This window comes from Hemicordylus capensis, chromosome 5 (genome assembly GCF_027244095.1).
Source record: "Hemicordylus capensis ecotype Gifberg chromosome 5, rHemCap1.1.pri, whole genome shotgun sequence".
In the NCBI taxonomy this organism is placed as follows: Eukaryota; Metazoa; Chordata; class Lepidosauria; order Squamata; family Cordylidae; genus Hemicordylus; species Hemicordylus capensis.
This window is the reverse complement of record NC_069661.1, coordinates 123,546,262-123,574,024: the sequence shown is the minus strand read 5'-3', so window position 1 is coordinate 123,574,024 and position 27,763 is coordinate 123,546,262. Positions and strand designations below refer to the sequence as shown.

The 27,763-nt window shown below is 43.8% G+C and overlaps 1 protein-coding gene across 2 annotated transcripts in view; it reads right to left on the bottom strand.

Annotated features, from left to right (window-relative positions):
* HTT (huntingtin) overlaps positions 1-27,763 on the bottom strand; it is a 235,476-nt gene that overhangs the window by 60,554 nt on the left and 147,159 nt on the right. For both annotated transcript variants that reach the window (XM_053251882.1, XM_053251883.1), the window contains exons 45-50: positions 22,383-22,459; positions 18,712-18,850; positions 18,198-18,320; positions 17,313-17,523; positions 6,647-6,792; positions 460-637 (exon numbers count right to left, since the gene is read on the bottom strand). In XM_053251882.1, coding sequence (XP_053107857.1) covers positions 460-637; positions 6,647-6,792; positions 17,313-17,523; positions 18,198-18,320; positions 18,712-18,850; positions 22,383-22,459 — 874 coding nt within the window. The remainder of the gene's footprint in view (positions 1-459; positions 638-6,646; positions 6,793-17,312; positions 17,524-18,197; positions 18,321-18,711; positions 18,851-22,382; positions 22,460-27,763) is intronic.

Here is a 27,763-nt window from a genome sequence, read left to right as displayed (position 1 = left end):
GGTTCAAGCATGACAAGTATTTTAATGCTTAAGTTTTAGCTTTTAAAGAGTGAAAAGGGAAGTATGATAGTTTCATAAGAATGAGTCACATAACCCTTTGCCTAGGTGCATGAGTGATATGAGCTTTTGATCTCCAGGGTTTTTGTATACTAAACAGGACCCTAAAAGCAAGGCACTGCCACTCACTCTTTGTGATACATTGGCATTCTATGGCATGCCATAAAATTCTGAAAATGCCATTTTTAACACATCTCAAGCACCCTGGACTGTTCTGGTAAGTAAGTAAATGGCATGTGATGCTAGATCTATTCGGGGATTTAATACAATAGATGACTTAGCTCATAGACAAACTAAAGTTTTATCTATGAACAAAGATGCATGCAAAACAAAGATGCATGCTTTTGGCATGACCAGTTTGTTTTAAGAGCTTCCCATGCTGCTTCCAGGAGGTTAACATACCTGCTTCTATGATGAATCTGATACAGTTGATTAAGGAGCAGGCATGTGTCATATATGATGCCGAAGCCAATAAGTTCCATAAATTAAATTGTTGTAATGTCAAACAGCAGCAATCCAAAACAGCCTGAAGATCTATACTTAGTGGAATATGTTCATGTATTAAATGCCATGAAAGTATCTGTGGAAGGGGAAAAAAATTATCCTTGTAGTTATATTCTATCCATCCTAACTTGGAAGACAATAAGTAGAATGCATTGTCAGTAGCAAAATTCCAAGTTGTTTTAAGACTGTGAAAGTCCATCGTATAAACACTCACTTTCCAAGCAAGCTTTGTAACTCTCTTTCTTATAACCTTTAACATCATTTCAAATGATGTCCAGACATGCAGTCACACTTGAAGTATAATGGATAAATTCGCAGACTCAAAAATCACTATAACTTAATCACTAGAACTTAAGCTGTCTTTCTGGTTAAGGATGTGATGACAAAAAACAGGTTGCTCACCTGTAACATAATCTGTACGTGATCTGTAGACATTCATAAGCTTGGGTTCTGTGCCTGCACAGGACCTCGTGGGTGCAATATCAAGCTCCTAGTGGTGCTTGGATCACTAGGATCATAGTTTACAGGTGAGCCACCTGTTTATCTGAAGCATGATCCATAGGACATTCGTAAGCCTGGGTGTTTAGCAAGCTTTTCCAGGTGGAAGGAGCAGGAAGCTATTGCAAGACACCTCTCTCAAAAGTTTGCTTCCACAGCAGAATGAAGGTCAATTGCATAGTGTTTCAACAAAAGGCAGTTTAGACAACCAGGTCACCTTACAGATGTCTTCAGTTTGGATACCTGGAAGATATGCTGCAGATGTTGCATAATCACAAGTAGAGTGAGCTCTAATTGTGTGTGGTGGTTCTATCTTCTGAACCTTGTAAGCTAGAAAGATTAGTTCTACCAGCTAATGGGACAGGCCTTGATATACGGAGGCTCTTTGATCTACCTTTACAGGCTACAAAAAGTTGTTTACTCTTAAGATAGCTCTTAGTCCTATCTAAGTAAAATAAGAGTGCCCTACAAACATCCAATGCATGTAAAGATGTCTCCAGAGGCATTGTAGGGTTTCTGAAAAATGCAGGTAGGTGAAAATCTGACACCATCTTAGGATGGAAAAAAGGATCCATCCACATAAGCACCTTGTCAGGACAAGATTTTGTACATGGCAAGTCAATTCTTAGAGCTGTTAACTCACTAACTTTCTTTGCAATAGTTATGGTTACTAGAAAAGCAGTTTTCAGTGGAAGTAATTGCAAAGAAATGGTAGCCATTGGCTCAAAAGGTGGTTCAGTCAGAGTCGAAAAAACCATTGAAAGTCTCCACAGTTCAATCAGTTGTCTAACTAGAAGATATAAATTATGTAACTCATGGAATCTTTTACAATCCAGATGAGAAAACACAGTCCTGCCATCCCATCCCATATCTTTTTAAGATCTTGTTGCCAAGTGGATCTTCAGGGAAACATTAGCCAAACCACTGCTTTTTAAACTTGTCAAATATAAGAGTACTTGTCTAATAGCTGCATCCTCAGGAGTAAAAACCCTGCACATGTGAATACAATTTAAATCTCTTCCACTTGTAAGAATAATAATGTCTGGTGGAGACCTTTCTTTTGTTTCAGAGTATCTATCTATCTATCTATCTATCTATCTATCTATCTATCTATCTATCTATCTATCTATCTAATTCTCTAAGGTGAAACTGTGGCTAATCCCACGTGTGGCAGCTCTTGAAATAGTTTGGGAGCAGAAGCACTGTGGTGATTGGGCAGTGGGGATTCCATATGCTGATAGGGAGGAGAAGTCTGTGATGGTTAAGGTCAGTTGGAATGCAACTGTTACTGGTTGGAAGATGTTCTTGATTGTAGAGGAGAGGGATATATATATAGAGAGAGAGGATAGTGGGCAGGGGTCTGTGAAGAGAGGAGTCATGAGGGAGGAAATAGCCCCTTCAGGAGAAGGAGGCTGCCACTGTGTGAATAAGATGAGGAAACAAGATGAACAAGATCTGTTAACTCAGGAAGGGAGAGAGCGAGGGGGAGAGAGAGAAAGAAAGAAAGGAAAAAAGAAGGGAGGATAAGAAAGGGGGAAAGCGAGCGGAGCAGAGAGAAAGAGAAAAAGAAGGGAGGGAAAGAGAGAAAGAAGGAAGGGCGAGGGACGGGCCCAGGCCTGTAAGCGGCCTGAGGGGAACAAGCGGCCATGGTGGTGTCTATTGGCAGCAAGGAAGGGCCCAGTCAACCACTGCTGCTGTTAGGGGCTACCGAAGCCATTAGCAGAGGGAAGCAGGCAGGCAAGGGATCGGCCCGGGCCTGTCAGCGGCCTGAAGGGAACGAGCGACCATGATGGTCGTGGCAGTGAGGAAGGGCCTGGTCAACTGCTGTTGCTCCTGTGGGGAGGAGCAGGAGCGGGGCTTGGGTGAGGAGGTCTCTGGGGATAGGGGGCTGCAGCTTGGCCAACAGGAGCCAGCAACACTGCAACCGTGACCAAGAGGGGTGAGGGGGATGGAGATAACTGGATGGAAGAAGAGCAGGAGGAGCAGCAGGAGCGCGACTCAGGTGAGGGTGGAGAGATTTCTGAGGTGAGGGGGGCTGTGGCAGGGGGTGAGGGGAGCAATCAAGTACTAGTGCACAGATGCTCTGTGTGGGTTAAGCTAGTTCTGTCTAGAAGACGATTATCCAAGGTGTCAGCTTTAGAGTCCTTAGATTGGGATGTAGAATTTGACCTTGTCCTGGGACAGTAGATCCGGAAATTAAGGTAGGCACCAGTACCTGAGTGCTGACTGATGGAGCAGAAGCGGAAACCACGCTTGGTGTGGCCACCAAGTGGTCAGAAAAATACATGACATTTTCTTGGATAATTTTGGCTACTACTCTGCTCAGCAAAGGATAAGGAGGAAACATGTACTGTACAGTAATGCGTTCTTCCAACTCAGCTGGAATGCATTTCACCTAGAATGTTTTCTCAATCCTGTTCTGGAGCAATTTTTGGGACACTTTTTGTCATCATCCAATGCTGAACTCCCTCAGGATTTGAGTATTTTTGTTATGTACTTTGGATGAATCTCTCATTCATGGTGCTGCAAGCCCATTGTTGCCCTGCACAATTTATTTCTTTATTACATTTCTATACTTCCCTATCAATCCCAAGGCTCTGGGTGGCATTGTCCGCCAAAGTATTGTCTGCCCCTTTTATGTTCAGAGCAGTTGGGTAAATCCAATGAGCAATGCACCAGTTCCACAATTGGACACTGAAGGTGCAGAGGGATTGGGAGTCTGTAACCCCTTGTCTGTTCAAGTAGACAATGGCAGTAGTATTATCTAGTTCTATATTTACTATCTTCCTTGAAGGAAATGTAGGCAAGATTTCAATGCTTGGAACACAGCTAACAGCTCCAGAAAATTTATGTGAAATTTTCTGTGTTGTGTTGTCCATATTTTATGTGTCTGACAACCCCAACAGTGCACCCCCCACCCACATCCCAAAAGCGACACATCTGTTGTAACTCTGGCAGTAGAACCTTGAACGGAATCCCCTCCAGAAAGTTTCTGTTCAAAATCCACCACCACAGGGAAAATCTAGGACCGACCCAAGTCTAGGACCAACTCCAGAATGTGCAGGTTTATCTGCTGACTGTTTATATTGGGTATATAAAACAGAGGAACCATAATTGTAGAGACTGAATTCTTAGCTGGGCATATTGAACAGTGGCATTGCATGAGATAAGTCCCAGTAATCTTTAAATTTGATGTGCTCTGTGTTGGTTTCTCCCAGAAATTCTGAATTAATTATTTTATCAACAGGTGCATCCTTTGTGGTAAGTATTCCCTTGCTATTCATGTGTTCAAGACTGTCCCAATGTATTGTATGCTCTTTACAGGGTCCAGATGCAATTTTTTCCAGTTTACATAGACCCCAAGGTCTTTCAGGAGATGTAATACATAAGTTACCTGAGAATGTAACTCATTTTCCTCCCTTGCTGTTATGAGCCAATTGTTGAGATATTGGAATATCTTAACGCCTCTGTTCTCAGATGTGCTAGGATTGCACTCATGCATTTTGTAAAAACTCTTGTAGCAGCTGACAATCTGAGTGGAAGCACATTGTATCGGTACACTGCACTTCCTATGGTAAACCTTAAGAACTTAGGCCAGCTCCAGCCTCAGAGGCAAGATGCCACTAAATACCAGTTGCAGGGGAGCAACAGCAGGAGAGAGGGCAAGCCCTCATCATAGGAACATAGGAAACTGCCATATACTGAGTCAGACCATTGGTCTATCTAGCTCAGTATTGTCTTCAAAGACAGGCAGCGGCTTCTCCAAGGTTGCAGGCACATCCTCTGCCTGTGGGCTTCTCAGAGGCATCTGGTGGGCCACTGTGTGAAACAGGATGTTGGACTAGATTAGACTTGGACCAGATCCACCAAGGCTGTTCTTATGTTCTTAACTTTCTGTGGCTCTTCTGGATGCCTATATGGAAGCATGTGTCCTTCAAATCCAACGTTGCAAGTCATTCTGCTTTGTAAAGGAGTGGTAGGATACTTTGCAGTGTTATCAATCTTAAGTCCATTATGGGATGGATTCCGCCATCCCTCTTTCAAATTTGGAAGTATCAAGAGCAGAAGTCTTCTCTCTTAGATATCCACCGTACAGGGGCAATTGCTCCCTTTTCCAATAAAAGCTTCACATCCTCAATTCATGTAGAAAATTGCTGGAGTATATTTTATGCCTGCATAAACAGGTAGGGTTTTGAATTCTATCACATAGCCAGTAGTGACAATGTGTAGCACCCATGTGTCCGATGTTACATATTTTTCCAGGTGCATAACGTGCTAGTCTTTTGGAGGTGGTAGTTTGATGGCTGGAGTATCAAAGATTCTGCTTGTTTGGATCCTGCTGTTTATTGCAGGAACCAAGTTGTTGCTTGCCCTTCAGCCCATGATCCTTGTGTTGAAACCAGTGATAGGGTCTTTTGTAATCTCTTCTCTCTGAAGGCTTGTACGATTGCTTTGCATGACCAAAAGGAATAGGACTGGCACCAGTAGATGTAGAAGTTTTCATTGTACAGGTGGCCTTCATTATCCACAGGGGTTCCATTTTGAGCTACAACCAGTGACAACAAAACCACAGATAACAAGATCCTGAGTCAATGGGAATTGGGGGGTTAGGTTCCTAGAAATTAAAAAAGCGCTAAAAGAGTAGGGAAGAGGCAGAAATCACAGGGGGAGATAGATAGATAGATAGATAGATAGATAGATAGATAGATAGATAGATAGATAGATAGATAGATGGACAGACGGACAGACAGACAGACAGACATAGACAGAGATGAGGAAGAGCTACAAAATGGCTCTACCTAACAAAATGGTGGCCAGAAATAACATTGGAAGTCATTTCCGGCCACCAAGGAACCACTCATAAGTGAATTTTGTCTTTTTTTTACCACAGATAACGAGATCAAGTCTCCATTGCGCAACCATAGATATGCAAAACCACAGGTGCTGGGACTGCAGATAACAAGTGCCACCTGACTTATTAAAAACTTTCCCATTGTGTTAGCAAGAGAGAGCATGCCCTCACCTCTTGCCTGTGGGCTTCCCAGAGCCATCTGGTGGGCCACTGTGTGAGACAGGATGCTGGATTAGACAGGCCTGGGGCCTGATCCAGCAGGGCTGTTTTTCATTCTCCTGCACCCAGTAAAATCCTTCCAGCTTTTTAGAGGTTGGTGTAGACGTGTTCCCATAGTGACTGAGCAGCTCTGGATATAAACTGGGAGCATAGGAAGAGTTACTGGCTGTGCTGACTGGGATGCTGTCATAAAACCAAATAGGATCTTTAAGTTCAGAGCTCTGCTGCTTAATTTCTAATCCAATAAGATCAAAAATAAGCAAAATACAGTCCAAGTCCAATGTCACTCAAAGAACCAAACCGAAAACTCAGTAGTACAGCCCAATGAGGTGCACGCAATGGTGGTCAGAAAGGAATTGAAGGAGTGTGAGGGGTGGTGCACAAACACCACAAGGAGCTTGGATATTCCACCTGTGAGGCCCCGTGCAGGCACAGAACCGAGGCTTATGAATGGATCACGCTACAGATGACATGCATTAACAAGCAATGTTCTGTCTGCTGTATTTTTAGTCTTACCTCTAATGACATTACAACAAACTTCAGAATGTCACTCTCTTTGTCAGGTGGAATGCGAAGAGAGATTGGCAGTTTGCAAAGCAGCACAAGATACTGACTTAAAGCACGAGACAGGATCATTGTAGATTGATACATCTCTGTGTCTCCTATGAAATATTAAATATAGTTTATATATTACTTATATATATAAATGTTTTATAAAAATACTTTATTACTGAAATGTAAATTTAAGTAAAGTTTGCGTTTAAATGTAAATTACTTTACATTTGAGTAAAGAAAACAGGTTGCTTACCTGTAGCAGATGATCTGGTAGGGATTCCACGACATTCATAAACTATGGGTTCTGCGCATGCGCAGATCAACTTTGGGTGGAACTCGTTAGCTCAAGACGCCTTTAACCACCTCCTGCACATGCCCTGCAGTACCTTATAGTGGCAGTTAGGCATCCTCCTTTCAGTTTGTTGGTCAGCTAGCGGATTCCCTTTATGCAGTGCAGCATAGCACATATTGTATCGCATCCTAATCAATGTTGAATTGAGCTTAGCTTGCGCTCTGCAGTGGAGACGGCCAGGCAGGTTTTATGAATGTTGTGGAATCACTACCAGATCATCTGTTACAGGTAAGCAACCTGTTTATCTGGATAGTCATTTCACGGCAATCAAACTATGGGTGAATTACGAGCTTCCCTAGAGGAGGTGGGAGCCGCAAGCTATTGTAGCATTCTTTTTAGCACCACCCGTCTAAACTCAGTCGCCATCGCAGAGCTAAGGTCCAAAACATAATGCTTTACAAAAGTCTGGTCAGAGGCCCAGGAAACAGACATATAGATGTCTCTGAATCTAATTCCAGATAAATGTACAGCACATGTTGAGTATGCTCTGGTAGAGTGGGTCTTTATAGACCCTGGAGGGACCACCTTCTGCAGATTGTAAGCCATCTTTAAAACCTCTACCAACCAGTATGATAGCCTCTGGCGTGATGGCTTCTGGCCTTTCTGGTGGCCGCTTACACAGACAAAAAGATGTTTTGTTTTCCTTATCTCTTGTGTCCTTTTTAAATAGAACAGAATGGCTCTACGAACATCAAGAGAATGCATAGCATGTTCCAGTGGCGAGGATGGATCCCTGAAGAAGGTTGGCAAGATTATATCATTGTTCATTTGAAAGTCAGAAACTATCTTGGGCCTGAATTCTGGATCTAAGTGGATCACTACCCTGTCCAGATAAAATTTTGTATATGGCTCATCTATGCATAGAGCTAGAAGCTCACTTACTTGTTTTTGCAGATGTTATGGCCGCTAGACATAATAACATCTTTAAAGCCTCCAACTTCAAAGAGGCCAGAGCCATTGGCTCAAAAGATCTTGCTGTTAAAGTAGTAAGTAAGAGAGACAAGCTCCACTTGTCCATTGGCTGCCGAATTGGCGGGTACAAGTTATTTATTCCTCTCATAAATTCTTTACACCTAGGGTGGGTGTAAAGTAAAGTAAAGTGTAAAGTAAAGTAAAGTGTAAACCATTTTCCACCCCAACCACTGTGATGCACTGAGATGGCTGCCAAATGTACTTTGATAGAGACATTTGTGAGCCAGTTTGATTTCAAGGATGTAAGATATAGCAGCACTTCCTTTAATGTTGCATCCTTGGGTATAAAATGCTTTAATTTCACATACGCACAAAATCTCTTCCATTTGTTCCGATAATTCCTTCTGGTTGAGCCTTTCCTGTTATTAAGCAAAATATTCTTCAGTAATCTGTTCTCCATGCTGTCAGATTCAGTATGGTGAGGTTTGGGTGCAGCAGTTGGCCTTTTCCTTGAGATATCTGGTCTGGCTGCTGTGGATGTCTCTTGTGGTTACGGCCAGAAAGTTTGAGTAGCTGCGGGAACTAAGGTTGTCTGGGCCACCAGAGAGTTATTGGAATTCCTCTGGTCTTGTCCTGCAGCACTTTGGCTACCACCCTGTTCAATAGAGGATACGGTGGGTACAAGTAAAATGTACTCTGAGTCCACTGAAATTGGAATGCATCGCCCTTGGATTGCTCTCCCACACCCATCCTTGAGCAGCACTGTTTGTATTTTCTGTTCTGGGCGGTTGCAAACAAGTCGACCGTTGGTGTTCCCCAAGAGGTGAAGAGGGCTATCAGAAGTAGTGGATTCAGTTCCCATTCATGCTGCTGGAGTACCAGGCTCCTGCTCAATGCATCCGTGATTTGAGTTATTTAATATTGTTATTGTTATTTAATACATTTATATACTACCCCAAACCAAAGTCTTGGGGTGGTTCACAATCATGTCTTCCCCTTTTATGTGGATGGCCCTCACATCCCCTCATGTGAATGTTTCTCACTATGCACCAATTCCACATCTGCAGACTGACCTGACACATTGGTTTCGGTACAGTGCATCCCTGGTTGTTTACATAAGCAATCGTGGTGGTATTGTCCATCTGAAGCTAGATCACCTGGTACCTGATGATGTTCTGAAACGAGTTCAGAGCCTTGAAGGCAGCAGGCACCTCCAGAAAATGTATGTGTAACTGTCTTTCTTGAGCCGACCAGCAGCCCCGCATCCTTAGATCTAACAGATGAGCACCCCATCCTTGAATGGATGCATCCATTGTAAGAGTCAGTGTGGGCATTTATTTATTTATTTATTTATTTATACATTTATATCCCACTCTTCCTCCAAGGAGCCCAGAGTGGTGTACTACATACTTGAGTGTCTCTTCACAACAACCCTGTGAAGTAGGTTAGGCTGAGAGAGAAGTGACTGGCCCAAAGTCACCCAGCTAGTATCAAGGCTGAATGGGGATTTGAACTCGGGTCTCTCCGGTCCTAGTCCAGCACTCTAACCACTACACCACGCTGGCATCAGAGTCTTGAATGACATTCCCTCTTGGAGATTCTTGCTGTTGCTCCACCATTGTAGTGAGGACAATACCTTCTGTGGTAGATGCAGGAGTTTCCCTTGAGGATCTATACTGGGACAAAATTCTGACAAATACCACATCTGTAGTCTTCTCATTCTTAGTTTGGCATAGTGAACTGTGGATGTGCATTACGCCATCAAGCCCTGTTCTGGCTTTTTGTAGCGGTGCATCCTGGAAAAGTCTCACCATTATCTAGATGCAACTTATCCTGTCCTCTGGTAAGTAGGCCTTTTGGTCGTCCATATCTAGTATTGCTCCAATGTATTGTAGCCGCTTGGTGGGTTGTAGATGTTACTTTTTCCAACTGATCTGCACTCCCAGGTTGTGTAACAGTGATGTCACAACCTGGATGTGGGAGTCCAATTGTGTCTTTGTCTTTGCAGTGATGAGCCAATCGTTTAGAAATGGGAAGATGGAGAGGCCCTGTAATCGAAGGTAGGCCATGGTGAAGGTAGCCATAACTGAAATCGAAATCGAAGGTGAAATCGAAGGTAGCCATAACTGTTGTGAAGACTCTCGGGGCTGTCACTAGGCCGAAAAGTAGCACATTGTATTGATATATTTCTGCGCCCACCGTGAAACGCAGGTACTTTCTGTGATTCTCCTGTATCCTGATGTGGAAGTATGCATCCTTCAAATCCAGTGTTGCAATCCACCTTTCCTTGTGTAGAAGTGGGTGGATTTTTTGCAGCGTTATCATACAGAACTTCCACACATTGATATGCAGGTTCAATCAACGTAAATCCATAATAGGGCACATGCCCCCATCCCACTTTGGGATCTGAAAGTATCGAGAGTAAAATCCCGCTTGACTGTGAGCCCACTTCACTGGTGTGATTGCCTGTTTCCCCAAAAGCTCCTTGACCTCTTCCTTCAGAGTCGGAGTTTTGGGAGTGTATTTTATCCCCGTGAACTCTGGCAGAGTCACGAAGTCTATCACATATCCCGTTGTGACTACACATAGTACCCACTGATCGGATGTTATATGGTGCCATGTTTGCGCATGACTTGCCAGTTTGAGGGTGACTCTGGCTGGCATAAAAATGATTTTCCTTGCACAGATGGTCATTATAGTTGTCTTGCTGTTGGGTGCAGATGGCTCTGTCCACAATCAAAGATGCTGTTTGGCCTGTTGGACAGCCTTGTTGTGATTCTGCTGACCTGGTCTGTTTTTAGGAGTGTACATTTTGCAGTTAAAACGTTGATACGGCCTCCTATAATCCTTTCGCTCACTCTGGCAGTAAGTGTACTGCCTCTTTTGGTAAGGTTGGTACCTAGAACCCAAGTACACTGAGGGAAATAAGTATTTGATCCCCTGCTGATTTTGTCCATTTGCCCTCTGACACAGAAATGACCAGGCTATAATTGGAATGGTAGGTTTACTGTAGCTGTGAGAGACAGAATAACAACAAACAAACCCTCAAAAGCCCAGTGCCCAAAAGTCAGCAATGGATTTGCATTGTAGTGAGGGAAATAAGTATTCGATCCCCTATCAACCAGCAAGATATCAGGCTCCCAGGTGTCTTTTCACTATATGCAGGTAACGAGCTGAAATGAGGAACACCCTCTGTAAGGGAGTGCTCCTAATCCCAGCTTGTTACAGTACCTGTATAAAAGACACCTGTCCACAGAAGCAAGCAATCACTCAGCTTCCAAACTCACCACCATGCCCAAGACCAGAGAGCTGTCGAAGGATGTCAGGGACAAGGTTGTAGACCTGCACAAGGCTGGACTGGGCTACAAGACTATCGCCAAGCAGCTTGGTGAGAAGGTGACTACAGTTGGCACGATAACTTGCAAATGGAAGAAACACAAAATAACTGTCAATCTCCCTCGGTCTGGGGCTCCATGCAAGATCTCACCTCGTGGAGTTGCAATGATCATGAGAACGGTGACAAAGCAGCCCAGAACTACACAGGGGGAACTTGTCAATGATCTCAGGGCAGCTGGAACCATAGTCACCAAGAAAACAATTGGTAACACACTACGGCGTGAAGGACTGAAATCTTGCAGTGCCCACAAGGTCCCCCTGCTCAAGGCAGCACATGTACAGGTCCGTCTGCAGTTTGCCAATGCACATCTGAATGATCCAGAGGAGAACTGGGCGAAAGTGTTGTGGTCAGATGAGACCAAAATCGAGCTCTTTGGCATCAACTCAACTCGCCGTGTGTGGAGGAGGAGGAATGTTGCCTATGAGTCCAAGAACACCATCCCCACCGTCAAACATGGAGGTGGACACATTATGCTTTGGGGGTGTTTTTCTGCTAAGGGGACAGGACACCTTCACCGCATCAAAGGGACAATGGATGGGACCATGTACCGTCAGATCTTGGGTGAGCACCTCCTTCCCTCAGCCAGGGCATTGAGAATGGGTCGCGGATGGGTTTTCCAGCATGACAATGACCCAAAACACACAGCCAAGGCAACAAAGGAGTGGCTCAAGAAGAAGCACATGAAGGTCCTGGAGTGGCCCAGCCAGTCTCCAGACCTTAATCCCATAGAAAATCTGTGGAGGGAGCTGAAGGTTCGGGTTGCCAAACATCAGCCTCGAAACCTTTCTGACTTGGAGAGGATCTGCAAAGAGGATTGGGACAACATCCCTCCTGGGTTGTGTGCAAACCTGGTGGCCAACTACAAGAAACGTCTGACCTCTGTGATTGCCAACAAGGGTTTTGCCACCAAGTACTAAGACATCTTTTGTGAAGGGATCGAATACTTATTTCCCTCACTACAATGCAAATCCATTGCTGACTTTTGGGCACTGGGCTTTTGAGGGTTTGTTTGTTGTTATTCTGTCTCTCACAGCTACAATAAACCTACCATTCCAATTATAGCCTGGTCATTTCTGTGTCAGAGGGCAAACGGACAAAATCAGCAGGGGATCAAATACTTATTTCCCTCACTGTATCTTTGTGTCATGAAAGACTTTGTTGTATTCTTTGACTTTTTCCACTGCTCCATTGTGGCATTTCTTCAGAAAACAGACCCTTTCCATCAAAATGAAGCGCTTCTATACAGTCTCGCATATCTTGCTGCAAGGTGGTTGAACGCAGCCATACATGCCTTTTCATCATTATTGCTGAGGTTAGGGTGCAAGATTCTGATTCAGCTGAATGCTTCACATTAGCCAGCGGCTGACACGTTGCCGTTGTTGTCCTGATGAAGGTTTTCTCAAATTTCTTTTGAAATTCAGCTGGGGTCAGGTTAGCGCGTTCCTCAAACAGACTCTCCCACAAGCAGTGTGTGAATTTAGACAAACAAACAATATAATTTGCAATTTTAATTGTAAGGCAAGCAGTTGAATCAGTTCTTCTGCCAAGGACATCCAGCTTATGGCCCTCCTTATTGGATGAGGTCATATGGTGTCTTCCTCCTCTGGACGAAGATGCACAATCTATGACCAGCGAGTTTGGTGTTTCATGAGATATTCATTGTCTTCCTCTTGTATCCTACAGAGAGTCTCCAGCTGCTTTGATGTCAGTGTGGAGGTCTGAACAACCTCCCAAGCTGACTTTGTAGCTTTGCTGATGACGGGCAGAATTGGTAGGGACACCAGCTGCAGTCCTGCAATCTTCTTCATAAAGTTATATACCGGGTCATCTAAATCAGATGTTTTCTGCTTGAGGTCTAGGCCAAGCACTTCAGCCATTTCTGCTATTTGTTGATGTTAAGATTTCAACTCCTCCGTTGGGGAAACTGATGGTGCTGTTGATACATCCTGAGTTGGTTCTGGGACATGCTCCTCAGATTCTTCTCCCGAGGAATCTTGAGATGTAACTTTCAGCCCCGTCAGAGGAGTCTATCTGGTCTTCCATAAGTTGGATTGTGGTAGCACGACTATCCGTAGCGCTGCCAGCCAAAGAAGTCAGCAGATTCCTTGCGTCCTTCCTTTTGTTGTCCGCTACCCGTAAGGTCTGGGTAGTCAAGTACTGTACCATTTGAGTAGGTGCCAATGGCAAGGGAGGGTAACTTGTTTGAATGGAGACTGTTCTAATCTGTGTCCTTGGTTCTTGCAGTGTAAGCATCTGTACAGACCTATCCCTGAAGTCCTGCTTGTCTAGTGAAACTTGTGTTCCTGTCTGCATCAACTGATTCTTATGTCTTTGCCATTGTTTAAACAAAGAGTACTCTTCGGGGGATAAGGTTATGGTATCACCCCAATCCCCATGTGGTAATAGTCCCCAAACTAGGGTGGTCTTATATAGAGTTGTGCCTGATATCAAAGGTGTTTTCGGTATCAATAGATGTTGGTCAGATTTATTGTCTTCAACGCCCAGTCTGTGGCTTAAAAAACCCCTAAATGTAGAGGTTGATGGTGTGCTTTCTCCAGACTGCAATAGTTGCACAATGTCCCGTGCCAGGGTAGTGCTTAAATCAATTTTGAATGCTGATTCGATACCGCGTTCGGCACTGTGGCTGATGTTGAGTTGGGTGTCGAGGGAGACTGATGTTCTCTTGCTTTTTTCAGACGGGTGCCTGCTGGACTTCGATGCCGAGGATGATTTCGACGCTGGCGATGGAATAGTAGGCAGAGCCTTCAACGTTGATGTAGTCTCTGGTGCCGATGAGAAAGAGGTTCTGCAGTTAGAGGGCTCCAATGTCTGCCCATCTGGCCTTGATACTGAGGATGTCGATATCGAGCAAGGCGTCGAATGAGATTGCTGCGGAGTCTGTGCTGGAGAGAGCGATACTGCCTGATGACGTGACTCCTTTCAGTGTTCCGATAAAGATGCCAGTGGGCTTCTGGTGTTTTGCAACTCCGTAGGAGAAGGGGTTTTATCTGAAGATTGGCTTTGATTTTTTTTTTTTGTGAGTTATGTTTTTAAAAGTCTGCTTTGAAAAAGCTGAGCAGATTGGGCAGGTTACTGCACTATGGCCCTCTCCCAGGCACAACAGACAAAGTTGGTGCCCATCAGTTGAAGGGAGTTTCCCCTTGCAGTTTTCGCACGTTTTAAAGGTCGTCTTCTCCCTAGGAGGTTGTAAACTCTAGGGATGGGTCCGGACCAGTCCGGAGACCATTGTAAAGGCCTCCGGACCGTCCGGACCTGGCCGGTCCGGGTGGAGGGGGTTCCTTTAAGAGCGGGGAGGATTTACTTACCCCTCCCGCCGCTTTGCCCCCTCCAGCGCTCATATTTACTGTAGAAATTGGGGCAGCAGGATACCTCCCTGCCGCCCCTTCTTGCGCCTCAATGCAAAAGGCTCTGACAAGCCTTCTGTGCACACGCACGCCGCGCGCGAGCTTCACGTCTCCCCGACGCCGGAGGCCCGGTCTACCCGGTCTCGGCCCCTGCCGGCGGGTAGACCGGGCCTCCAGCAGCCGGAGGCCTGGTCTACCCGCCCGGACGAGGCCGGGTAGACCGGGCCTCCGGCGTCGGGGAGACGTGAAGCTCGCGCACAGTGTGCGCGTGTGCAGAAGGCTTGTCGGAGCCTTTTGCATTGAGGAGCAAGAAGGGGCGGCAGGGAGGTATCCTGCCGCCCCAATTTCTACAGTAAATACGAGCGCTGGAGGGGGACAAGTGGCAGGAGGGGTAAGTAAACCCTCCCCGCCCTTAAAGGAACCCCCTCCACAGTGCCGGACCGCAGCTGTGTGGTTCCGTGCACACCCCTAGTAAACTCATGGGAGGTATTACAGCAGGGGGGGGTTACACTGAAGGGTAGTTAAATCCAGTCCAGGGCCAAGCCAAGAAATCCAGTCGAAAACAAGTTTAAATCGATGAACGTCTCTTTTACTGTTTTGTCATGCCGAGGTCAAATTCCGATTTATCTACAAAATACCAAAAATCCGAGAGTAGAGGGAAGAGTAGTCGTCTGTTCTGATTTCAAGCTGTTAAGTTGTTTGTTTGTTTGTTTTTTGATTAATTCTGAGGAGCTCTAATGAACCGAAGATGTGATTGCTTAGGCGGTCAAAAAGAAACTGAAAGGAGGACGCCTAACTGCCTCTATAAGGTACTGCAGGGCACATGCAGAAGGCAGTTAAAGGCATCTTGAGGACCTAACGGGTTCTACCTGAAGCTGATCTGCGCAGATGCAGAACCCATAGTTTATGATTGTTGTGGAATCACTATCCAAATAAAATGTTATCTGCAAACATCAAAATGTTATCACTTGAACTAGTCATTCAATTCATAATGTCATTCTATCTGACAAACAACCAATGTTTCAACATAAAAATTAAACAAGGGTGACAGAGGACATTTCTAGCCTTATTCTGTTTTCTGATCAATCCAGTTCCAACATCACATTCTCTAAAGAAAAGTTTACTGATTGATTCTCACAGATCAAATTAGTCTAACTGTGCTAATACAATTAATGTCTAAATTCCTTCACAACAGACTGTATGCATAGTCACTCAAGCTTATCAAGAGCTTACTCTGCCTTTATGACCATTACCAGTCTACATTATCATCATCTGTAAGTAATAATCCCCTAGGTGATGAACTACTACCTCACCTGCATAAACAAGCATAAGCTTGATAGATAAGATTTTCTGGGAAGATTTTTAGATAAGACTTTCTGGGAAGTCCAACAAATTTCTTTTTGGAAGATTTTGATCCTAGATTAGGGATGTGCAGACTAGTTTGAATTTGGCCAGCTTGAGGGCTTGCCCTCGAGCCGAACCAGACCCACTTTGGATTCAGATTGAGGCAAACCCCCTTGGCTCATCCAGGGGTTCTAATGGAATTTTTTAAAAACACAACTTACCGCCTTCGAGGGGTGCTGCTGCAGCTGTGGGGGAGTCTCCTGCAGTTCCCCCTCCCCCCTGCCAGCCTCCCTCCAGGCTCAATATGGCCTGGGAGACCACTGTACATGTGCACTGGTCATCTTCATGACCAAGCTGTTTTAAGACCAGGCGAGGGCAGCCGGGGGGGGACCGCCGGAGACCACCCAACCATGACAGCACCCCCTGGAGGTGGCAAGTTCTTAAAAAATTATTTGTTGTTAGAAGCCCTGGACCAGCTCGAATTCAAGCTGAGCCAGTGGGATCTGTTCGGGGTGTGTGTGCGTGCGCAAAACTGAACATGCCTGGTTCCGTTTGAGTCCAGTTCAGACTCGAACCGAACGGGCCATACCGGTTTTGTGTACACCCCTAGTGGATCCTTTGATCTAGGCATTGCTGATCCTAATGATGAATTCATTAGGGCAAAACAGCACTGCACAGAATCCTCCCAACTGAGATGATACTCCACTATTCTAGGTAGGCAAACACAGATATTTTAGGTAGGCAAGCAAAACATCAGGCTAACTTTAAGCTATATTTAGACAAGTTATCTAAAGAAAGCATATAAATAATTGTTCCTCATGGTTCTTCTCAAGCATACATGAGCTTGCAGTCACTTTCTGCATGTACAAGCACATTTCAGACAGCAAGTTTCATTTCCTCTAGTCAGCAGAGAGGGGATCAACTCATCCTTTGGTTTGACTACTAGAAACATTAACAAATGGTGGTGCTCAGGCTGATGGTTGATAGAGAACAAGTGAACCCTCATTCCAGCAAAACACACCTTTGTATACACACACTTGGCATAGTTACTCTCGTCAAATACCTTCTCCATGTACTCCACTAGGAAGAATCCACAGTGGGCACCAGGAGGACTGTCATCCTTTGATTCTTCTGACAAGGCAGGGACACTCATCAGAGAATAGCTTATTGGATAAACTTGTCATGAAACAGATTTAACTGCTTAACATAAAATGACAACATATTTTAGAAATGTAGCACACTCTTAAATTCTATTACCAAAGATATCACTCAGCTTGCTCCAGTATGTTGATGTTTCAATTGGCTGCAATGGCTGAAAAACATGATGGCTGATGGGAAGTTTTTGTACTACAGCAGTCACATGACTGAGAGTTACCCTGCGTGCAGTTTCAAAAAGGTTTTTCTGGTCTTTAGAGAATTCACTCATGCCAAGGCTTAAGCATGGAGCAAGCAAATTTATGTTGAAGTCCTAAAATAAAAAACAAAAGAAAGGTTGTCAATAATATATTTTCACACCAAGAAAGAAAACTGAAGTCTGAATAAAAGACAATATGATTTTTAAACAGCAGTATCAGACTTAACTCAATGCATAATCATTGTCAAAACTGGGGGAAATTTTACATTATCACATCGAGTATCAACCCAAGATATTGCAGTGGATTAACCAACAGCCCTATGTTCATAATTTACTTCAGCCACAAAGCTGTACGCTAACTAAATCCCAGTGAGTTCAAATAGGACTTGCTTTTAAATATGTGTGCACAGTGTTGCAGTCATTTCTCTTTTGATAACATGTTACGTTCTTGGGTTTTCATGTATCCGACTAAAAGATTCATTAATAGATCAGTCTGAAAAACTGTTTCATGTCTGTAGTAAACAAAAGGTAATAGCCAATTGCCTAATTTTAAGGCTCCCATGTTTGTGCACTCACTGTATTTAAAAAATACACTAAAAGTAAAGAAGTTGCAAGATTAGTGATTGCTAGAACCTTTGTGCACTGTGGAATAATAATTTCAACAGCAGCATTTGCTGTGCCTGGAAATATCACAGAGTTTTCATTTTAGCAAATGAATTTATATAGCCAGTTCAAAGAAAAATACATTAAAGCAGTTTTCACTTTTCAATGTTGGCATGGCTAATTACCTTATGGATCATGAAAGAACTCAATTCAGGTTGAGGAAGCCGATTCACCAACTCTGCACCTTCTAGCAGAGCTGAAGTTGAATTCATGTAGCACTGTGAGCTCACTAGTGAAACATACCAGCCCTTTAATAATTGAAATTGAACAAAAATAGTTAAAAACAAGCAGATTACCTTGCTTCAAAATTTTCCAGAAGTATTCTAAATTTGAAAGCTTAGCCAAAGCTATGTCCAAAGAGGAAAAGAGACCAAATCATGTTTTGTTCAGGGGACGACACAATGGGCATAATCCAGGGAGTTAGACACACTTACATCCTATAAATCCTTCAACACTAGCATTCAGAACAGGAAATTTACATTTACTGATCAAACTTCAGAATTCCTTTCTGCACATTTAAAATACAGCTGTTACAGAAAGTTAAAGCTTGCATCTTGTTGCTGTATATGTATATACAGCTTGCATCTTGTTGCTGTATATGTAGCATTTTCATGTGAGATGTTCTTAATATGGACTTACTTTATCTGGAATTACAGTTTCTAGAGCTGGCTGGTTCTCCCCATCCAGTGGGTGTGAAGTTACCAAACGTGATGGGCTAATTGTTTCTGGGGCTACTGTAAGGCGGAACCTATCCAAGAGTGAATACAGTCTTTGGTGCCTGAAAACAAACACACAAAAATGCAGCCAGATCATACACAGGGATAAGGGGATACAAAGAAAAAAATATTCAACAATATTTTCAGCTGATAAAAGTGAATAATGGATTCTAACACCACAAGGGATAATGTAGGTGGTACATTATTTATTTATTTAAATATTTAAATCAATATTTTATTTACACACTACTTCTTAGGGTGGCTCACAACATGAATAAAATTGATACAATGTAAAATAAAAGACTAATAAAGATAAAAGACTAAGCTAAAGTACTTATCAAGTACACTTGATAAAGAAAGGAGTTATTACACATTCTTGTTTGAATTTTAAAAAGACTGTGCTTAAAATATGGTAAGGTTTTTGGCAAATTTAGATTGAATGCAAAGACTTTCCTCCTACTGAGAAATAATAAAATGCTTCAATGTTGCCCTGAAGTTCTGCTCAAGGAGTAAGCAGCACAACCTGCAGGAGCTGCAGAGAAAAATAAAACCTTTACTCAACATTCTTTCCTTGGGTTATAAACTTATTGGTACCTTCTTCCTTTCCAGGATATGCAGAACTGTGAACGGGACAGTTCTAACACCATCCCCTGAAATGGCCCATGCGATTAAGCAGGGATCCATGCTGAGTGGGTGCCTGTCCTGGCCTCTTTCCCATGCTAACTGCCACTTGTGAAAACTGCCACGGTGCACAATCCATATACGATATAGGAATGTGCTAGGGAAGAAGTCAAGACATCCAGGAAGGACAAGAGGATGGAATGTTCTCAGCATATCCGCTGCATGTCTTAATTGTATGGGCCAGTTCTGGGAGGGGTGGTGGGTGGTGGAGAGTATCATCTGAACCAGTCCGGAAAGAAGAGAGGGTCAGCAGAAACTAGTGGTTGTGGCTTTAGGTTTGCTCTACCTCTTTAAACTGAGAAAGGAGTTTCCCACTAACCAATGAACATTGCCTTTTCCTTGATATCTAACCAAAAACTCAGTTCCTGCTTACTCTATACTGTGTAAACCATGTGAGGCTATTCTAAGTCTACAGTATTTAGCACAGGCATTATCCAAAGGCAACTTCAGTAGTTCCATCATACTAAGTTAGTAATATACAGGTGAAACTCGGAAAATTAGAATATCGTGCAAAAGTCCATTAATTTCAGTAATGCAAATTAAAAGGTGAAACTGATATATGAGACAGACGCATTACATGCAAAGCGAGATAAGTCAAGCCTTTATTTGTTATCATTGTGATGATCATGGCGTACAGCTCATGAAAACCCCAAATCCACAATCCCAGAAAATTAGAATATTACATGGAACCAAGAAGACAAGGATTGTAGAATAGAACAATATCGGACCTCTGAAAAGTATAAGCAGGCATATGTATTCAGTACTTGGTTTGGGCCCCTTTTGCAGCAATTACTGCCTCAATGCGGCGTGGCATAGATGCTATCAGCCTATGGCACTGATGAGGTGTTACGGAAGACCAGGACGCTTCATTAGCGGCCTTCAGCTCTTCTGCATTGTTTGGTCTCATGTCTCTCATCCTTCTCTTGGCAATGCCCCATAGATTCTCTATGGGGTCAGGTCAGGCGAGTTTGCTGGCCAGTCAAGCACAGTATACTGTATACTTTTCGGAGGTCCGATATTGTTCTATTCTACAATCCTTGTCTTCTTGGTTCCATGTAATATTCTAAGTTTCTGGGATTGTGGATTTGGGGTTTTCATGAGCTGTATGCCATGATCATCACAATTATAACAAATAAAGGCTTGACTTATCTCGCTTTGCATGTAATGTGTCTGTCTCATATATCAGTTTCACCTTTTAATTTGCATTACTGAAATTAATGGACTTTTGCACGATATTCTAATTTTCCTAGTTTCACCTGTACAATATTGCTAAATGTGAATTGTAACCTGTTCCCGCCACAGACACACTATGGTTACTTATTATGAGAATTTAAGGAGATCTGATCAAGGATCTCTGTGACATCTTCTAGCTTGGTCCCAAGTCTCATAACTTAATTGATTTACTTCATAGTAGGTATGCAAAGAATTGTAGCCTTAAGAATCCTACGACTGACATAGCAAAATGAAAAAACAACTTTATTTAATGGCCTCCCCATAACTATCGTTCTCTAGGTGGTTCACAAACAAAAAACAATGGAATAAAATAGATAATTAAAAGCACATTACAAACAAAAAGCTACAATACAAAAACTTTTTTTTAACAAGTCTGGGTCAACAAGAAGGTCTTTACTACATGGCTAAAAGAACATAGTGATGGTGTCAAGTGAGCCTCACTGAGGAGGCTTTCCTTAAATGGGGTGCCACTGTCAAAAAGGCCCTCTCCCTGTTAGGCACCCACCTCATCTCATTTAGCAAGGGCACTTGGCACAGGACCTCCAAAGATCTTAAGGAGATCTGTCTTCCCAATGAAGACAATGAGGAGTATGGAACTTCTCCTGCCTGTGGTCAATGCAAAGTCAATCCAAAGTTAGGACTACAGCCTGCTTTAGGCTGTAAAGCCTGCTACAGCCGGGCATAACCAGGTTTGCAGTGTTAGTGCTCCTGGACCCAGATGCACTCCTGTATAGTGAGGTGGCAACTGCAGCCAGAAGCACATTTGTTCAGCTAAGGATGGTATGTCAACTGCACCCTTTCCGTGAGAAGGCAGATCTTGCTACTGCAACTCATGCTATGGTCACACCAGATTAGGTTACTACAGTTCATTCTATGTGGGGCTACCTTTGAAAACTGTTTAAAACTTCAGCCAGTACAAAATACTGCCGCCAGGCTCTGAGGGTCCCACTTTTCAGAACTACTTATTCAGTTTTCATTAGCTTCCAGTCTATTTCTCAGCAAAAGTGCTGGTGATCACTCTTCCAGCCCTGAACACCTTGGGACCAGGACAGTTAAAGGGCTACCTTCTCCCATGTAATCCTGCCCCCACCCCACAGCACACTTAGGTAATCTTCAGAGGCCCTGCTCCATATCCACAACTACCATCAGATGTAGCTGGTGGGAATGCAGTGCAGGACAGGGCCTTCTAGTTTGCAGTGCCCAGATCACAGAATTCCTTGCCCCCCTCAGTGGTGTTTTGGTATTTAATGAAGGCTTAATTCATCGTGTTTATGGACTGGAATCACTCCTCCCCAAGTTATTTTCTGCTGCTGTCTCTGTTCATTTGTTTACATTTATTTGATGTCTTATTGTCTTGCTTTATTATTTATTTTGGTTTGTTTTCACTTTGATTGTTAGCCTTATTTCTGTCCCCTTTTGAGACTGAAAGCATATAAATATTCAATTTTTAAAAGAAATTATTTCAATTGGTCTTTTGGGCAAACAGTTTAAGGCCATTCAGTTAGAAGTTGAGGAAGAACTATTATAATTACACTTCTCTCAAAGGAAGCAGTTTAGTGTAGCTCATTTTTTTCATGTTAGTAGCTTAAAACAAAAGATCACACTTTTCATAGTTATTACATTCATAGCTATTACTTATTACAAATGGCAGTACATGTGTTAGTATCACTAACACATTACCTTTGTGCTAATCCACTGTTCTGAAGATATTCCTGAATTCTGTCTAGTTCTTCAACTGGTAACTGACCAATACTGTTCTGTACAAAAGCAGAAGAAAGCAGTAGGTTTACTGATAGTTTCAAGAATGAAGAATTAAACATACATTTTAGCATGCACTATATCAAGGTAAGAGAAAGGCCAGGCATTGACTTTTGTTGTCTTAACTTTGGTTTAGATTTCAAGTGTAGAGAGAAATAATAGTTTATCTTAGCAAACTAAGCCTTACAAAGGAAGAGAATTGGGGCTGAACAACCAGCTGCATGGACTCTAGACTGTAAATTACAGCCTATTTATACAAATATTTCTGTCCTTTCTTATGGATGTGTAGACGCCCCACTGCACCAAGGTGGCTAACAATTTAAGAGCAACAATACCCCACAGGTGGTCAATAAAAAGCAACAAAAACTAGAACATGCTAAAACCACATTTGAAACTCTCTCTCTCTCTCTCTCTCTCTATATATATATATATATACTAGTGTTTTTAAGCCCGTTATAATAACGGGCTCTAGGGGGTGTGTGCTAGTTTGCTCCTCTTCCCTTCTTCTTCCAGTTGCTACTTCCTTCCTCCCAGTTGCTAGGACGGAGTCCCGTCGCCCGAGACCCTCAACAACAGCCGCAGGAGCAGCAGCCAGATAGGCGGCTGCAAGTTGGTTTTGGGATGGAGGGGCTTTTCTTTGGCCGGGCTGCGCACCCGGCGGCAGCCGCTTCTCGTCGGCCATCCCACCCGCCCGGTGGCGGGGCCTCTCCTCGGCCAGCCGCACGCCCAACGGCGGCCGCTTCTCCTCGGCCGGCCGCGCGCCCGATGGCGGCTGCTTCTCCTCGGCCAGCCCGCGCGCCCGGCGGCAGCCGCTTCTCCTCGGCCGGCCGGCCCGGCGGCGGCCACTTCTCCTCGGCCGGCCCGCCCGCCCACCTGGCGGCAGCCGCTTCTCCTCGGCTGGCTCGCTTCTCCTCGGCCGGCTTCTCCTCGGCCTTGCCAACATGGCCGCCCGTGTCTGGGCGGCCATATCTTTTTTGGCGGTTCTGAGCATGCGTTCCGCGCATGCTCAGAACCACCGAAAAAGACACGGGCAGCACGGCCGCACACTCAGGGTCTTTATTATAGAGGATTCACACAAAATTGAACCCCCACCCCACCACACACCTAACAAGATCAGCCAGAATTCAGCCTAAGTACTTGTTGAAAGAGCCAAGTCTTTCAGCTGCCTGCTGCAAGGTAAATAGAGAGGGTCAAATGACCCCCGCCACGCACAAGGAAAGTTACTCCAAATTTTAGGCACCATGAACAAGAAAGCCCTGATTTTTTTAAAAAAAATTATTTAACATATTTCTATACCACCCAAAACTTGCATGTCTGGGCGGTGTATAATTAAAATCATTTAAACTTTAAAGATATTAAAACTATAAATCTGTTTTATATGCTCGTCTGCTGAAATGGACAGCAGAGGAAGATAGATGAGGTCTATTGATTTGAATGCACAGGCATGTTCACAGTGAGAGAAGACAGTCCCTTAAGCTATCTCAGTGTTAGGCCTTCTGGCATTAAAGCACTTTGAATTGTCTCCAGAGAATAAAGGAAAGCCAATGCAGGTGAAGCACCACAAGAGTGATGAGTTTCATATGACATAGCACTCTGCTTGCTACATTCTGAACTAAGTGCAGTTTCCAAATACTCAAAAGGCAGCTTATACAGAGTATATTACAATAATCCATTTTGGATTATTCACTTACAGAGTGAATGATTGTAGCCAGTTCCCTTTCTCAGGCAGACACACAGCTGGCACATCCGCCAAAGCTACTAAAAGGTTCTGTGGGCCACCATCATCCACTGGGCATCCAAAAACAGCAGTGTAGTACAGTCCCAATCGATGAACCTAAAGCTTCAGGGGGCATGCAATCTCATCTAACACAGGCAGCACACTCAAGCCCAAAGCAGATCAACCAATCATGTTTGGATTAAACGTAAGATCATTAACCCACATTTATGTATTTTAAGAAATCAGTTCTCCCCATAAACTTAAGGTTTCTAACCAAAGAAGATTGAAATGTTACCATAATAAAGACATATTTTATTGCTACTGAGTAGAATAATCAAGTCAATAAGATTAACAACAAGCAGAGCTTAAGAAATATTGGGGAAGGCCTGCTGAAATAAACGTGTTTTAACATTCCTTAAAAAAATTATGAGGGAAGGTGCCACCCAAAGATCAAGTGGGAGGAAGTTCCAAAACTTGGGGGCAGTAATTAAAAAGGCTTGCTTATGTGTCCCACCAACTGAGCTTCAAAGGACAAAGGAACTCACAAGTGAGCCTCTCTAAAAGATTTGATAGGGCAAGCAGATTTAGAAGCAAGTGGTCCTTCAGGCAACTTAGCCCTAAACTATATAGCACTTCACAGGTCAAAACCTTGAGTTGTGCCAAGAAATGCACTTGTAACCAGTGCAGCCAACAATGCTGTGATGTAATGGACACATATCGAATCACTGCCACATTCTGTACCAACTGAAATTTCTGTAGGGTCTTCAAGGGCAGCCTTATGAAAAGCACATTGCAGTCATCAAGACAAGATCATGGATAACTATAGTGAAGTTCATCTGGCTCCAAAATGGGCACAGCTGCCACGCCAGCTGAAGTTGGGCAAATGAGCCACTAGCCACAGACACCTTGGCATCCAGTAATAAGGCTGCATTCAGCAGCTCTCCCAAGCTGTGAATTTGTTCTTTCAAGTTGTACAATGCCATCCAGAATCTTAGGTTTCCTGACTAGGAGAATCTCTGTGTTGTGTTGGTTATTTTATTTTATTTTATTTTATTTACATACCATTCTTCCTGAAGTGGTTCAGGGCAGTTTACATTAAAATAATAATAATAATAATAGTAATAATAATAATAATAATAATAAACAAATTTTAAAAAGCATTTAAACCAGATTAAAATCTCTCTCTATATATTTTTCTTAAATGTATCAGTCGCTAATCCCATACGTGGCAGTTCTCACGAGGATTCACCAGCCGAATAGGAATGGGGATGAATGGGCAGGCGAAGGAGAAAACTGTGACAGAGGTGGGTAGACAGGCGGGCGGGGAAGAAACCGGCGACGGGTGCGGGCGGGAGAAACTGCCAACAGGGGCGGCTGGCCGGCCAGTGAGTGAGCAGGTGGGCAGGCAGAGAAACTGGTGATGGGGCGGGTGGTCAGGATGGCGATGGGGGTGAGTGGGCAGCCAGCGGGTGGGAGAAGACGGGGTGGAAGGATGGCCGACCACCAGGAAAGAAAGTGGGGGCAACAGCAGCGTGCGGGAATAAAATGGCAGCGGGGGGGGGGGAGACAGGGACACTGGCAGGTGGCCAGTGGCCGGCCAGGGAAGAAAATGAAGACTGCAGCAAACTAGAGGTGCAGATGCTCTGTGCCAGGCCCAGCTAGTTAAAATTTAAACTGGATATCATTAAAAGCCAGGCTAAAAAGATGGGTCATTAAAGCTCTCTTGAAGGCCTCTAAGGAAGATAATCCTCCATATACATGGGGAGTGTGTCCCACAACTTAGAGGTGACAACTGAGAAGCCCCGATCCCAGGTTGGCCCCAGATGAACCGGTGACACCTGAAGACGGACCCGTCCTGATGATCTTAATAAGCGGTTGGGATCTTGTAGAGAGAGGTGCTCTCTCAGGTTATCCAGACCTAAGCCATTCAGGACTTTAAAGGTAGTAACCAGCACTTTTTACTTTGCCCGGAAACATGTTGGCAGCCAGTGCAACTGTTTAAACACAGGCATGATGCAGTCTCTCCAGGATATCCCAGAGACCAATCTAGGTGCCTCATTTTTCACTAATGCAAGTTTCCAAACTACGTATAAAGGATCCCTACATTGAGTGCATTGCAGTAGTCAAACCTGGAGGTTACCAGCTGGTGTACCACTGTTTTCATTTCATTCTCCTCAAGGAACAGGTGGAGTTGTCAAATCAATTGCAGCTGGCCCTATCCACCCCCAGCAATGTACCTCCAGTGACTGTTGCTGGTGTCTGTCTTATGTTTCTTTTTAGATTGTGAGCCCTTTGAGGACAGGGTTCCATCTTATTTATTTGTTATTTATTTATTATTATTTTATTTATTAGATTTCTATACCTGTGTAAACCGCCCTGAGCCATTTTTGGAAGGGCGGTATAGAAATCGGATAAAACAAACAAACAGCACTCCTAGCACAGCCGCCATCTGAGGCACCAGGAGGAGACCCAGTTCCAAGAGCACTCCCAAGCTACGAACCTGTTCTGTGAACCACGTCCAGAACAGCAAGTTCTATTCTAGCAGATTACGACCCCTAACAATGAGCACCTCCATCCTGCTTGGATTCAGTTCCAGTTTATTATCCCTCAACCAGTCCATTACTGCCTGTAGACAGGCAATTAAGGGACTAATGTCATTTCCTGATATTGGTGACAAGGAGAAAGATTTAATTTCAGCTTGTTAGCCTTTATCCAGCCTGCCACCAGCTCCAAAAACCAGTTAAGAACTACCACAGCCTCTACAGCTGGGGTTAGTAATGAGATGTACAACTGGATGTTATCAGGATCCTGATAACATCCCAAACCAAATCCTCATAATAACATAAGAACAGCCCTGCTGGATAAGGCCCAAGGCCTACCTAGTCCAGCATCCTGTTTCACACAGTGGCCAACCAGATGCCTCTGGGGAGCCCAAAGGCAAGAGGTATGTGCATGCCCTCTCTCCTGCTGTTGTTCCCCTGCAACTGGTATTGAGAGGTACTGGTACAATACCAGTCCTGGAAGTGGATGTCACCCTCAGGTGATGTCTCCCAGCAGTTTCATGTTTGTGTATACTGCAGAAATACAGGCTGTTATCCAATGTACCAGAATAGCTTTAGATGGTTTGGAGCCCATGGAGGCAGGGTGGAAAGAGATGAACAGGTCATCTGTCTGGCCAAAGTCCTTTGTGCATTTTAAATAAATTTTGAGGGCCCTCTTGACGTACAAGGTATGCCAAGGTTTTCTTTGGGTGTTGTGACGGGTAGAAAAATGGTAGAATAATGTCCTGATTCCTGTCGAAAAGAGAATTAACTTTGTGACAGAAAGTTAAGTCTGTCTTGAGAATTACTGAGTCAGGTTGGAAAAGGCAGATATGTTTATGTTCTGACAGGGCTCTTAACTTGGAAACCCTGTGCAAAGAAGTGATTGCCACTAGAAAACAACTTTGTATGGTAAGAGCTTAAGTGGAGCTGTCTTAAGTGGCACAAAGGGAGCCCTAATAAGTGTATTCTGTACTTTTTTCAGGTTCCATTATGGAAATCTGTGTATAATAAGAGGAGCAATGTTAGTTGCACCCTAAAGGAAG